Source organism: Zootermopsis nevadensis, unplaced genomic scaffold (genome assembly GCF_977971745.1).
Source record: "Zootermopsis nevadensis isolate Lab colony 2312 unplaced genomic scaffold, Znev_1.0 Znev_ptg000019l, whole genome shotgun sequence".
Taxonomy (NCBI): Eukaryota; Metazoa; Arthropoda; class Insecta; order Blattodea; family Termopsidae; genus Zootermopsis; species Zootermopsis nevadensis.
The window spans coordinates 5,450,113-5,464,561 of record NW_028259151.1 but is presented as its reverse complement, the minus strand read 5'-3'; the positions used below and the strand labels follow the sequence as shown (position 1 = coordinate 5,464,561).

General features: G+C 40.0%; 1 protein-coding gene across 4 annotated transcripts in view; it reads right to left on the bottom strand.

Moving 5' to 3' along the window:
• The window catches only part of Hr3 (nuclear hormone receptor 3 ROR-beta), a 141,420-nt gene that overhangs the window by 49,341 nt on the left and 77,630 nt on the right, over positions 1–14,449 (bottom strand). The window contains exon 1 of one of the 4 annotated variants that reach the window (XM_087351532.1): positions 139–2,742. The exons of 2 other annotated variants lie outside the window; for them this stretch is intronic. In XM_087351532.1, the coding sequence (XP_087207658.1) occupies positions 139–397 (259 nt within the window). In that variant the 5' untranslated portion in view covers positions 398–2,742. Of the gene's footprint in view, positions 1–138; positions 2,743–14,449 lie in introns of those variants that run through there. One more of the 4 variants, XM_087351534.1, reaches the window with a different exon arrangement.

Below are 14,449 nucleotides of genomic sequence, written 5' to 3'. Positions count from 1 at the left end.
GTAGTTTACTAAAGTGTTATTTGTTGTTGCTGTTGTCTGTACAGCTGACCTCTCGTGAGGTTTTCCTCTCCCGTCATATATTTCCTAACTCCGGTTCACATTATGTAACCAAAGTACTGTAATGTTCAAACAGATTACCTCGTATAGAATTAGCAGATCTTTTGTCATTTGGTAACAGTGCTCCTTCAGGAGGTGGTGTTGTGCTGTCAGCTGAGACATCTGATGGTGGGGGCGGTGGTGGTGACACCGACGTCGAAGGTATGGACGTTGTAGATTTATCGATGGCACCATCACCATCGGTGCTGCTTCTAGTTGTGCTTACATAGTTTGTGGTTTGAAGGGGGAGTGACCAACATCCCCTGGCTTGGTCCCCCAGTAGTTCCTCCAGAGCGTCCATAACACGGCGGCGGAGAAGCACTCACATCGACAACATCGAAGTTGTTAACAATACCGCTACCACAGCAGAGCCACCTAGAGACTTGCTCCCGCATACTGGTGCGGTATATAAACTCCCGACTAGCCACGTTTTTAACAAGGATTCTTCTTTGTCAAACGGCTAATTCATTGCTACCACTATTTTGTCACAGTTGGCTATCCCGTTTTCAATATCATTTCAGTTTAATCAGTATTACCATTATATCGACGTAATTAGTGTTTTTGGTCAGCACTGCACAAATCGCCTTCAAAATTCCTTTAGTCGACAGTCTTTTGTCAAGTGCACCTATGGAACGTTCTAGAGTACTGTGTCCAATCTCGAAATGTTTAAGTTCCTAATACTAAACACGGTAACAAGACAATAAGTCTGTAAGGCAATAATCGATATTCTCTCCCGAATTAAGAAAGCAGAATTATTCACCTTTTTTTCGTGTGGATGTTGATTTCCTCTTAAATGCAGGTAGCGGTTCCGAAGATGTGTTCAGAAACTCCCTCCATGCATTCAGATATGATTCTTACGGTTCTGAAACCTGAGTTATGTATTTGAAATACAGGAAGCTCAGTGGTTCAATGAATCCTAAAAATTGCAAACTAAAACGTTATAAAAAGCAAAATTTAAAACAAAATAATCTATCTTACACTACAAAGTTATAAATTATTTTTCGTAAACAACGTGCATTACAACTAGTCTCGAGATTAACAACATAGGTTACTACCATACCGAAATTTGTCGGAATCGAAATCCCAAAAACCTTTCTCTGGTTGCACAAATCACCTGAAAAGAATTTGTTCAATAATCCTATTTAAAGTTCTCTTAAAATAGCTTCAAATTCCAATAAAGTTTGTGACCCCAAATATAGATCTGTTCTGCATGAAAGTATTCATACTTCTACTAAGAGCGCAGCTATGCCCTTAAAATATTCACGTTTTAAACACGAAAACAAAATCCATTTACAACATTAAAAAAATTGCGATAAACACTCGTATTTAAAGTTATGAATATCGCATGTTATTGCACGCACTCATAAAATTGCAGCTACTTAATATTTTTAAAAGAACAGATGTCCGATATGAATTTTAAACAGTTTTAACTCGTTTTCTGACAATATAATTTGCATGATGTGCCGCATGTATGACGTGATCAACTTTAAAACAAACAGGCATGTAGGCAGGGAGTACTAGTGTTTTGTGAGGGCACCGACCTGTGTACTATCGATTTCAAAGACATTCGCTTCCGTGACTGTACGCCATTCTTCGGAAACAAAACGAATAAACGAGGAAGCAATCACATTACCCAGTATGAAAAAGTTAATACTTCGTACATCGTTTCGTATATATATATATATATTGCATTCGTGTCATGTGTTTAAACACTAATATAATGTAGGCACATCAACACATCACAAGAAGACAAAAAAACGTATTTGGGACAATAAACTACGGTGAAAATAAAAGAATAAATATAAATAAAATAATTTCGTTGACTGACTTGGAGTTGACGATCGTGCAGAAATCTTCGCGAGCTTCAGAACACTTCCCGCTTGTAGTCAAATTGAGAGTGGAAAGGACGAATTTTTTTACGAAACCAGGAGATGGCTTTTTGAAACAATATTTCTGAGATACGCATCCTATTGCCCAATATATGAAACAGAAGTAAAACGTTTCAATCTCAGTCCTGTCCAAAACAACTTATCACAAAAACACGTGAACCAAATTAACAAGAAACAACGATAACTTTAGAAGCAATCTGTGACAGGAATTTACACTTCACTTTCAAGCACAAACCATATCAAAATACTACAATAGTTTTCCATAAATAAAAGAAACTGCCCATCGAATCAATAAAGAATAAACAAACTACAGAAACACATTAATTAATTCACTCCTACAATATAGAAGCAAACGTGCACAACGAAACTCAATAGAAGAACCATGCATGGAACATGTGTAATTGCTTCCCTTATATTTCGACGTCAGAAACAATGTCAAATCCGTTGTCGATTCAAACCACCGTCGCTTAGGAACAGAATGTTTCCAGTGACGCTGAAACCGCTGAAATATGAAATACCACACATGAATGTACGGCACTTAACCTCTGAGCGTGAGTAAATAAATTAGAAAAAACTCGTATTTCCATGATCTCGTAAACCAAAACGAGAAAAAACACACAAAAACAGAAGACGATTAGTGAAACTCCCGTTGTCACTCTTACACACTTCGGACTAAGGTTCCTCCGGATAGTTTAAAAAAATTACAATGATAAAAATTCTCCTGCAAAGGTGAGTTCAACTGACACTTTAGCCGTCGGCTATAACACTGTCAGTGTTAGAACCCCTTCCTATGTATGCTCCAACCCTCTCTTTCTGGCGCCTGTATGCCTCTCTGTCGCACGCACGCAATGTGTACATTTTCTCTCTCGCTCTTCCTCTCCTCAGCGCCCTTCCCAGTTCATTGACCCATCGGCAGGAGCCGAACCTAGCCCTAGTGACGAAACGTCACACAACGGGATTAGCCGAGTGTACCCGATCTGAATGACATAAAGGAATTTCACAGGAATAATGGCGTAAGAATTCTTGTCGAACGCAGCAGTGTCACGAATTACAGAAACAACGGAGATCTATTTCTGGATTAATAATAAGTTTCCAACGAAATATTAAGATTCGATAATTACTTGGAATAGGATTATTTTCCCGTAGACCTTAAGTCTCAGCACATATGTAGGCCTACTCGTAATGTGGTTCTCAGAATCGGTGAACACAATATTCCTTTCGGGTATGTCTCGGCCGTCGGTTATTTGCAACTGGCTGTCTGAGCTAGCCTAAACCCGCCCGTGGCTTACATATTCATTGCGTTCATGATCTCTGAGCGAAATCACATAATGAATTAACCGGATATCATGAAAAATTGTGGCGTTACCTTTGTTGAATCACGTAAAGAGATAAATACAATTTTAATTTTCTAACTCCTGGCATAAGACCCATAAGTAGATGATGATGGCGACATACAGAAAGAAATTGGGAAACGTAAACTTAGATCAGTGCCCTGAAACAACCAAAGTCATTGAGAAGCTATTTGTCGATCAGCTGGTCAATGAGTTTTTCATATTTTAACGACACCCAAACACTGACTACTGTTTTCACAATATCCCACCACTGAACTGTATCCTGAGCCAGCTAAACCCAGTCCATTCAGTACACTCAAACCTGTTTAACATAGTTTCTTCGCCCGTGTGTCCTAGATGGCTTCATGATTTCCAACAAATATCTTACGTATCCCTCTCCTTCCAAACCTCCTTGATGACCCTAATGATAATACAGGTATCTTCTTGTACAGATAACGTTACCTGAGCAAAATATTGTCGACATTATCACACACTATAGGCTATTTTCTCCCTTTATCTGCACAAAGTCCAATTAATAAACAATGATAACAGATATGTTACATACAAAATTACACGGTCCAATTAGGCAATCCAGGATCTGAAATAACATATCTCGAAGCGGCTCGTAAATCACTAAGCACTTTCCTCATATGCCTTGTCAGTATATATTACACACGAACAAACCAATAGTCAAATTTTGTCCTCTGCAGCAGACCGGCTCTGGGGCCCACCCAGCCTCCTCTACAATGGGTACCGGGGTCCTTTCCCGGGGGTAAAGCCGGCCGGGGCGTGATGCTGACCACTCACCCCCATCTAGTGCCGAGGTCAAGGAAGAGAGGAGCTATACCTCCACTCCCCCCCAAGCGCCTACATGGCGTATAGTGGGACAAACTTTACTTTTACTTTATCAACCAGAGTTTAGAGAAAGTCAGTCTGAAATGCACATTCTTTAATCTAGGATTATTCAGCAATGTTGACATGGAAACATTGTTGTCTACATATTGGATTCAGACAGTGGACAACTAGGTCTTCGCCAGGTTAAATGCTAAACCGCCCTTGGCCTTCAAGAACGTATAAGAACTTCAAAGAACAGAGTACTTCCTCAGGAGGTAAGGTAAGCAGGACAGAAAATTCCCCCGTCCTTTATTCAACTGGAAGATTTCTGTCTTCTGGGTTGTAGCGCCGTGTAATCTGGTGGACGTTTACCGACGTTTCAGAGGTCCTTGGCTGCCTCCACCACCAGGGCGATGCAGTTATGATGGAGCTGTAACCCAGAAGATGGCTATCGTCGGACGCCACGCGGTGAACACCTCGAATCCAACTTAAATTTTCATTATATTGTTCACAACAGCCAACCACTAATTCCTAATGTACCTATTTTAATATTATCCTCCCATCTCTCTCAACTGGTCTCTTTGCTTAAGGTTTCAAGGCTAATTTCTTGTGTATAGATCCCTCATCTGTTCCAAGCGACTGCAACCCCCCTCCCCCAAATCTCAACCACTTTTTGTTTGATAAAATGCACAAAATATGAAGATCGCGATTCTGTAATTTATAAGCGCCTGGGGGAAAACTAATACTGAAGTCCAGAGTGCGTGGTCTCGATTTAATCTCGATGAGTCTTAGGCACAGAGACAAATTGATTTTCCATGCAGACTATTTAAACAGCGAAACGTTATGAAAGCAAGTACACAGAAAAATTTGTGTCTGAAGGCGTCTAATGTGATTTATTTTTCCATCATAATTGTCTCTGTGGGCAACAACACATTCTGCGGCGAGAGACGTGTCCCCCCACCCCAGTCCCGAGCTACGTACCCGATACTGACACGGAACAGCGAGTGGCACGAGGTCAAAGTTCGGACTGGGAGCGGAGTGGCTTTGACGGATTGTCAATCCAAATTATCAATGAATGTGCAAACGTTTTCTTCTTTTCTTACAGAAGAAATATAAATGCGATGACATCTCCATTTGGGATCTACGTGTGCCTTATGCCCAGTGTGCCAAACCTAAGAAAAATATTTCCACTATTCTCGCGCAATTACAAAGGCGCCTAAATACTAAGCACGTTATATTGATATCAAAGTCAGATGTACAGTATTTTTAAACGTCTTTTTTTTAAAGTTGTCTCTGCTGGTGTAACAATATGACGAAATACTGTGTACCATACCTACTTAACTTTCCCCGCGCTTAGATTTTCATTTCCTCCGATTTTACAACACATAACACCACTCAAAAACCAAAATTTCAGACTTAGTAAACGCCTGACAACGAATGAGTTCCTGTTTTCGTTCGGGGGGTACACACCCCAGTTGTCCGACTTAGCCAGACTGCTCTATTATTATTATTAGGGTGGTAACATTGAGAAGAACGTAGAATGTGCAAAATTTCAGTACGATAAAGATAATGGATTACACCACATGGAAGACCTGGATATGAACGAGAGAAGAAAAATGTTAAAAAAGAATCTTGAAAATATGAACCGCGAGTGGCTAATGAAAGGTTTAAAACCACATGTTGTCAAGTGGTAAGGCGTTTTAACGGAGTGGCTCGTGACAGGCGGAGAAGGGCTGTCCGGAACAATTCTGAGGCCACCTGTAATAATCGATTTACCACACAAATTAACCGAAAATTTAGCTGTCCATCCCACCGCCCATTCATTACTCGCTTTATCACTGCCTCTTTTTTCTCTTGTACATCGCCGAAGTCCAACACGCAACATGCCTTTTAAAAAGTTATTGCCTTCCAAAAGTCCCGTTAAACCCCATAAATGTAACAGTCGAGTATCAATTAATTTGCTTCTGAGCCGAAGAAAATATGTAATCTCTTTTTCTCTTCTGAAGGAACTAATAATACAAACACTTCATTGGTCGTTGTTTCAAAAACGGAAATATACCTTCTTTTGTACTGACGTAAAACTTAAAAATTTTGTTGCCATAAACAAAAGACGTATATGCTATTTACCTCTACGTTATATACAATTGGGGGGAACCACACATGACTTTAGCAGCGTACTTAGTAGTGTTTTAAGTCCCCTGGTCACCACTGGGGGTCCGACACGGTGGGGCCCCATGCGGCCAGCTTATTCCTAGACTGAGATCAATAATTACTTTACGAGAAAATAAGGGCCACGACGGATTAAATATACAGAACTGAAGCTAAAGGAAAACGTGGTTTTCTGCATTCTGACGCCGTGCAGATGGTTACTAACGTTTCTGAGAAATCTATTGCCTCCATCCTCTGAAACGTCTTCCCTCAAGATGAAAGCAATGCCTTCCCCTGAAAAGTTAATAGCCGTCCACAAGATTACACGGCATCACTATATCTAAACACGCACGCACAATATCAACAAACGGAATCAGAATGAAAGGCAAGACGTTGTAACAGTAATATTCACTGTCATGTACGCAAAATAAAAAGTAGCAAGCCATTAATATTTACCGGATGGCCCCTGTGCGAAGTAGGATATTATGTAACATCCTTGCAGCACGCGTGACGTCATGCAACAGGTGAAAGCAGCCCGCCTGTAGTAACAATATGTGAGATTGGGAACCAGGATAAAGCCTCTCTGCGTACTTAAACAGCGGCATATAACTAAAACATAGCCGCCTCATTTCCTCGTTTGAATGTTTTGTGAAAATGGCACTTACATTTCAGTTTCAGTACTTGTGAAATGCATTTTACAGAACTGAGGCAGGACCCGGTGACGAGATCTTTTGAATATGGTAAAAGGCCGGGATTTCATTCTCTGAGGGACATTCCGAGGCGTTGGTTGCATATTACCACGTACAAAACTGTACGAAACCAGCATAACGTCCTAACAGACAAAAATAAATATCAGGACAAAAAATTTGCCTAAGATATTCATTCTAACAGTGGATTTTAATTATTTATTGGTATTATACTGGTATGTTAATTTTTCGAAATACATAAAGTAAAGTAAAGTTTGTCCCACTATACGCCATGTAGGCGTTTGGGGTGAGTGGAGGTATAGCTCCTCTCTTCCTTGACCCGGCTTTACCCCCGGGAAAGGACCCCGGTACCCATTGTAGAGGAGGCTGGGTGGGCCCCAGAGCCGGTCTGGACGCAGAGGCTAGAGGAAAAATCCTCTGCCCCCGTCGGGGATCGAACCCCGGTCGTCCAGCCCGAAGCTAGTCACTATACTGACTGAGTTATCCCGGCTCATTTTCGAAATACATACTGCCCTAATATTTATATTACATTTCAAGCATTAATCCAGTAAATAATTAACAATAAAAAAAACTAGTAAAATTTCTCCGTGTTATTCGTCGAAGGAGAGTAAAGCCGTTCACATAATGTCTCACATCTGCGCTACGTGTTTTAAAGGAGTGACAAATCTGCCTATTAATGAAAAGCGTTTTGATTTGAAAGAGAATCGAAAACAATTAAAATCTACGGTCAGTACAGTCACACCGATACTCAGCCGAAGACGTCCGACCCATTTCCTTGAGACTTAACGTGGCAAATCGTTAGACAAAGCCAGCAACTGCGAGTTATATCGTTAAGGTTATCAGAGAAATACGATACTTAAGGCTCGTAAATGCGTTCACGGGGTTCCAATCAATCTTTTATTTTAACTATCAAAATTTACTATAGAGAACTTTGTGTTTTGTACTTGGGAAGGGACTCGCAACATTGTTTTAAATTATACGCGCCTACCTGGTCAATAATCCGCCTTATGGAACCAGAAGTTCAATTCTGCGTTCACGACTACCCGCCGCTTCAGTCTAGATCAGTGTTTCGCACGTGATAATGTACAGTTTGTTACAAAAATTCACGGAACACCCATGGCGGCACACCTGATGCGAAACAATGACTTACATCACACCATCAAATTCTAACTAACTAACTAGATGGCTTACGGAACACGTAGGTTCATCACCGAATTAACCAAAGCCCTCCACCGGACCCTGTCCTAGGCCAACAAAATCCAGACTCCTTCAACTCCTATCTCCCATAGATCCCGCCTGAGATTATCCTCCCATCTACGTCTAGGTACCATCAAATTCTATTTCTTTAAAATCCATATCAATATATTATTCTCTAATTAATCCCTGGGTTATTCATGTAGTGTACAGAACTTCAGAAAGAAATTTCTCATCTTCTCCACTTAGTCATCGTAATAACAGGTCTGTATGACAGGAACGCAATTAAATCCTTGTAATTTGTGTTCTAAACTTTGTTTATACATGCAGGATCTGAGGTTTCCACGGTGGTGAGTCTGAAGATGACTTTTGGGTTGTTGCGCCGTGAAGTCTGGTAGAAGTTTACCAAGCTCCTTGCTACCTCCATCATCAGGGATGATGGAGGCAGTAAGGAGCTCTGAAACGTCGATAAATGTCTACCATACTACACGGCGCAACAACCCAGAAGACAGCCAGCCTCTTTTGTTTATACAGTCAAGTGTTTTTGAGCCATTCTTCATTGAGGACTTTGTTTAATTTAAATTGTGTATGATCGTGTATCATAACAAGGACAAGAAACTCATACAATCACATTTTAATCTTAAGAAACTTATGTATTCCGTCTTCATTATCCTGCACAGATCACCCAAATATAAAACAGAAAGATTATCACCATTGTCGTTAAAGTGAAACCACTCGCTTCGTCTAGAATACTGGGAAATCCCATGATGTGATGTGTTCACCATTCAGCAAGTGATGCCAATAGTGTAGCTGGAATATTAATATAAGTAGGTCACGCATAGCAATCGTTGGGTGTAGTAATCGGAATGGGCTTTTTAAGTACAATAATTAAGTGATCAAAGTACACAGTCCCAATACGCTTATACACTTTTCGGCTAGTATAAACATTGCCCACATTCTCTGGAACCTGAAGATTAATTATCATGTACAAAAGAGCTCGCCACTGGGCCCTATCCGGAACCAAATTTATCTATTCTAAACTTCCCCGCCATATTTATTTAAGATCCGATTTAGCACCAAACTGATACAGGTCTGTTTCTTTCAGGTTTTCCGAACCAAAACGTTGTATGCATATTCCATCTTCTACAGTCTTCTGCGTGCTACACGATCCACTTATCTCATCATCATTGATCCGGTTAGGATTATCCTAACAGCGCTTGATAAAAATGACAAATTATGAAGCTCCTCGGGGTGTAATTGTCTCCAGCCTCCTGATACTTCTTCAACGTGGGACAAATATTATTTTCGTCACTGCTTTAAAACGGCTTCAGATCCATACAAAACAGCAGATAATATTGTAGTTTTATATATTTATCCTTTAAGTTATTAGATAACAGATGGGAGGGCAAAATATTCTGAACTCAACCCCATACCCTTCCTCATAATTTACAACTTTACCGCAAAATGAGTAATCACCTAACACAGACATGCGAGATATTTTATATGCCTGAAGATGAAGCAGGAATTGTGAAATTCGGTTAAATATAGAAATACTTCCTTTCCATTACTTACCTAGTTTCTGGAAAGACGAAATCTAATAGGATAAAGACGAAATGTGGGTGTTAGCAATTCCCACCCTTCGAGAAAACTTAATCTTTGTGATTTTTGAGAAACAGGTAGCGTCTGAGACACAGATAATACGTCACAAAGCTTTGTAGCCTGGTGTGCGAAACTTGACACGGCGAGATATTACAAATTTTGTTTATTTACGGAGACCGCCCTTATTCAGTTCTAACAACTACCTTAAAGGAATTCATTTCAAAAATTTATGTCATTTGTTGTTTCCTTCTTAATAACCATATCCCTGATTTGTATGTCTATTTTGGGATGACCGCAATTTTATAATATTTTATCTGTATATATTTTCTTTTTCATTCAACACTGTTCTACTATCACACACATTTAAATAAATTTATTTAATATTAGCTCTAAATCTTTGTTCTCATATATGAAAGCATATTATCCTAGATCATAAAAGTGATTTACCTGTTCGATTGTTCTATAATTTAAGTTATATTAATTTTTAGGTTATTTTGTGTTTTCCTGCGAAAGCTATAAACGTCGGTTCATATCGAGGAATAGTATTTACTCATTCCAATAGACATCAACCCTAAGTCAATTGAATAAAAATTTTCTTGGATATTATCCATTGTCTAGTAAATATAAAACGTAAAACAACGTTTCGGAGATGGGATATAGGGATTAGCTCTATCTAGTGGGCCCAACTGTGTAGGAATCTGAAGACGGAGATAGAGTCCCATCTCCGAAACGTCGTTTTACGTTTTATATTTACTAGACTATGGATAATATCCAAGAAAATTTTTATTCAATTGACTCTTCACCATCGTCAAGAAGTTTTAGATTTGATATACAACCCTAAGTACTTCGCGGAAATTATCTGTGTACTGCTTAATTCAAGAAGATGACAGATTCTTGATAACACGTCTAAATCGGTTGAGAGCATACTCAGGCGGTGCATTGACCGACAATGTAAATCGTATCTCTACGTGGTATTTGTATGTGGCTTACTTGCTACACTCACTGTTCATGACGATAACGAAAAAGTTGCAGTGAGATGGAGATTACGGTAAGAAGCTTCATAACCTACCTCAAGCACTAACTGCTTACTGGAAGAAACATTGTCAGCCAAGCACTTGGGATAAAATCACAAACCACTGGAAAATGAAAGAGTGCATTACAATCACATGCTTTTAATAACTTTAGGGTCATTCCATGTCAAATCAACAAATGACTGTTGCATCGCGGCAACGGAATTTAATGACACTTCTGTGACTCCTTACGAAGCAGTATAAGAGTTCTCAGCTTCTCTGATATTGACATTTCACGGATCATATCAATTTTCAGGAAGTATACACAAAAAATGACACTTATGTTATTTTCGCTAAGTTAACATAGCAACAACTATGGAACCTTTAAAGATGTCTGCCTTCTGGGTTCCTACGCTGTGTAATCTGATAGCAAAATCCCGGTACTGCAACTGTGGTATTTAATCTGTCTGCAAGATTATTCCTATATTTAATAATTTGTTATTCTTTGACATAAAAGTGTGTAATGTTGTACGTGTTGTTGCTGCTGTACTATTTTATGTGGAGTCTGAGTTTGATTACAGCTTTTGTAGAATTGTCCTTCCCAGCCAGCATTTTCACTGTCCCTTCCCATGGCTTGTTGCAGTGAGACCAAAATCTTCGTAGGATTTGAGGTTTTCACGGCGGAGACTATGAAGATGGCTGTCTTCTGGGTTGTTGGGCTGTGCATTCTGGTAGAAGTTTACCAGCGTTTCAGATGTGCTAGCTGCCTCATCTCCCTCATGATGGTAGCAGCAAGGACCTCTGAAACGTCTGAAAATTTCACGACAAAACATCCCAGGAGACAGTCATCTTCAAATAGCTACATGCTCCCAAAGATGAGAGTCAGACATAAGTAGAACCAACTGAGATATGTTAGCCGGAGATGAAAGCCTTAGACTTTTTAAGCTCAGTTAGAAGAATTTTTAGGAAACCCGAAGCTTCAGTATCATGTCCAAAACAGCCCTCCCAAGGCCGAGACAGTGTGTAACAGTTCGAAAAACACGTATTTTTCTATGATGAGATGTTAGCATCCTTCCATACAAACGCCGGAGATCCAGTCCTTGTTGGTTGTTCCCTTCTGCTTACTCAGTACATTTGCAGCTGCCTTACATTATCTGGAAACCGTCTTCTCCATCGACAGCTGGTGGAAAAAAGGACAGAAAAAGTCTTTACTTCGATAGTGAGGTAGAATTACAATCATTCTTGGCTGACTAGACGTGGTGTAAAGGGGACACAAAATCAGGCTAGGGAACTGAAGACGAGAAGTTCTTCCAATAGCCACCACTGCATTGTCAGCAGACGACACTACATTATGACTCCTCTGATCTGAATTGCTAGAACTGCCAGAAAATTATTTAAAAAAACGTCAGCTGAGACACACTGCTAACAGGCAAAGGTAGTCGCCAGTGTTTTGTTTCAAGGACAGTGAAAGCCTAGCAGAACCGAACCTGCCTCAGCGGCTTAATCAGTTCACTAGTATAGTCGGCGTAGTAGTTTTTGGCCGGTGAAGCTAGCGGAGCTGGCGGACGGGCCTAGTCTGTGTACATGAGGTGGCACGGTCAGTGTATTTCTTTTGTTTGGGCGTTCAGTCCAATAAGCTCCTCGGTGCAGTCAGCATTATACCATCGCAAAAGAGACTCGCTCCTAGCCTTCCCCTTGGAAATTCCACCGGCCAAAAACTACTGCGCCGACTATAACGAAAAGTCTGGTGCAACTTCCTTGAGCCCGCATACAGAGTCCTTAACCACTGCAAATGCAACATCAAAGAAAAACATTAGTAGTTAAAATGTCGAATCTCTGCCCTGAAGCTACTACATCTGCAAATGAACTTCAGTGCTACTTTAAGAGGAAGTGTGGCACCATTAAGCCCTGTCTACGCTCATTTCCTGGAACGTCTTGACATGAAGTAATAGACAGTCAGTGTGGAACAATTTCCTTTTGAAATCTTGAAATACCATTGTGAAATTTTGCAATAATAAATTATGCGTTTGTTCTGCGTGCATGTATGAAATGTGATGTGTTATTCATATCGATTCGTGTATCACTTTTGTGCATTCTGAGCGTGAACTGCGGTCTCTTACTTTGAAGGAAGAATATGAAGTAGGACTTCAGGTAGATAATTGAAAATAAAGTACTAAGTAAAATATTGGGATCAAAGGATCACGAAGAAGTGAACTATTTGGGGTATGTAAAAAGGACGAAGTTCGTCCAGTATCCGGATAGTAACATAGGAATCTTTGAGGGGTGTTAATGAGGGAAACGGACTGCAAGCAGAATTTTTATGAGAAACCTTTTGGATGATGTCTTCTGATAGCAAGGAGATACGTTTGATCTTATCTTGTGGAGACAGGATAGGTTGGATCAGGGTCACGTCCAATGGCGGAATTAAATGTATGTGTTCTGCTGCCTTATTGCTAATAATAAGAGAGTCCAATAATAGGAATGAGAAAATTTAGTCTTCGCCAATTTTCAGTGATCAGATTCATCAAATCGTCCAAGTCAAAGATATTAAACGATTCTAATCACATTCTAGACTGAGTCACTGTTACCGCTGATAAATCTTATCTCACACTGAAACGACCTACTTCAACGTTGACTACAGAAACCACAGAATATGGATTTAAGCTACTTCCTTCAGAGAATGCTGTAATGTAGCATCATATTCACGGACCGGCGCGAAATACTAGTAACTTACTAGACTTCACAAAAAATTTGACTCAAAGTATAATTATTAGTTAAAGGAGATTTTCATTATTTCAGATCAAATATCTGAGTCTAGAAACTTCCTTCCTCGGGTTATATCAGCTTTGTTTGAAACACTCCAGGATTAAACTCCAGACTCAATGTCTTTAACGATCGCGTGGTTTTTCTTAGTTCCTGCAGTTAGACGACGTGACATTATTTTACGCACCCATCTTTGAATTTTATCGCATCTTCTCGATTCAAATACATTACAGAAACAAAGAAGACTGTAAGACGTCGTTAACAATTTGTGAATCACATAGTTCAGTGAGTAAAGAAATTATCCCTCTTTATGGAACCGGAAGTTGCATTATCGTGTGCAAAATAATCCACCATTGCGCTAGAGTATCATCCACATTTGTACAGGGGAATATGGTTACCGACGTTTCGGAGGAAAATACTACCTCCTTATCCCCAGTTACATGTACGCAAGATACAGGGCGCCAGAAAAACAGCGTGAACATAGCAACAAATTTTTGGGACCACAAAAGCTGGGAGCTACTTGTGCAGCTGAGCAACTGTTAGCTTCTTAATAAGGACTCTGCTGCATTCATTTGGTTAACCCTCACTTTGCAATTTACTGTGACGTAATATTCGCGTAAAAATTTACAGCGTAATATTTTTCCTTTATTTTTGAATCTTTAAGGCCATAGTCACAAGATGAGGTCTAAACCGAGGGTCAAAAGCTGTGACCCGCGGATCAACAGATGTAGGCCTGCGCGTGGTCTAAACTGTACAGACCATCAGACAGCGCAAATCTGCGAGCAGTTGCAGACAGAGAAAAAAATCAGGGCAAGCACACTTTCGTTCGCAGTTGGTATCTCAGATTGTTTGGGTGCCTCTCGCCTTCAAGAGAAAGG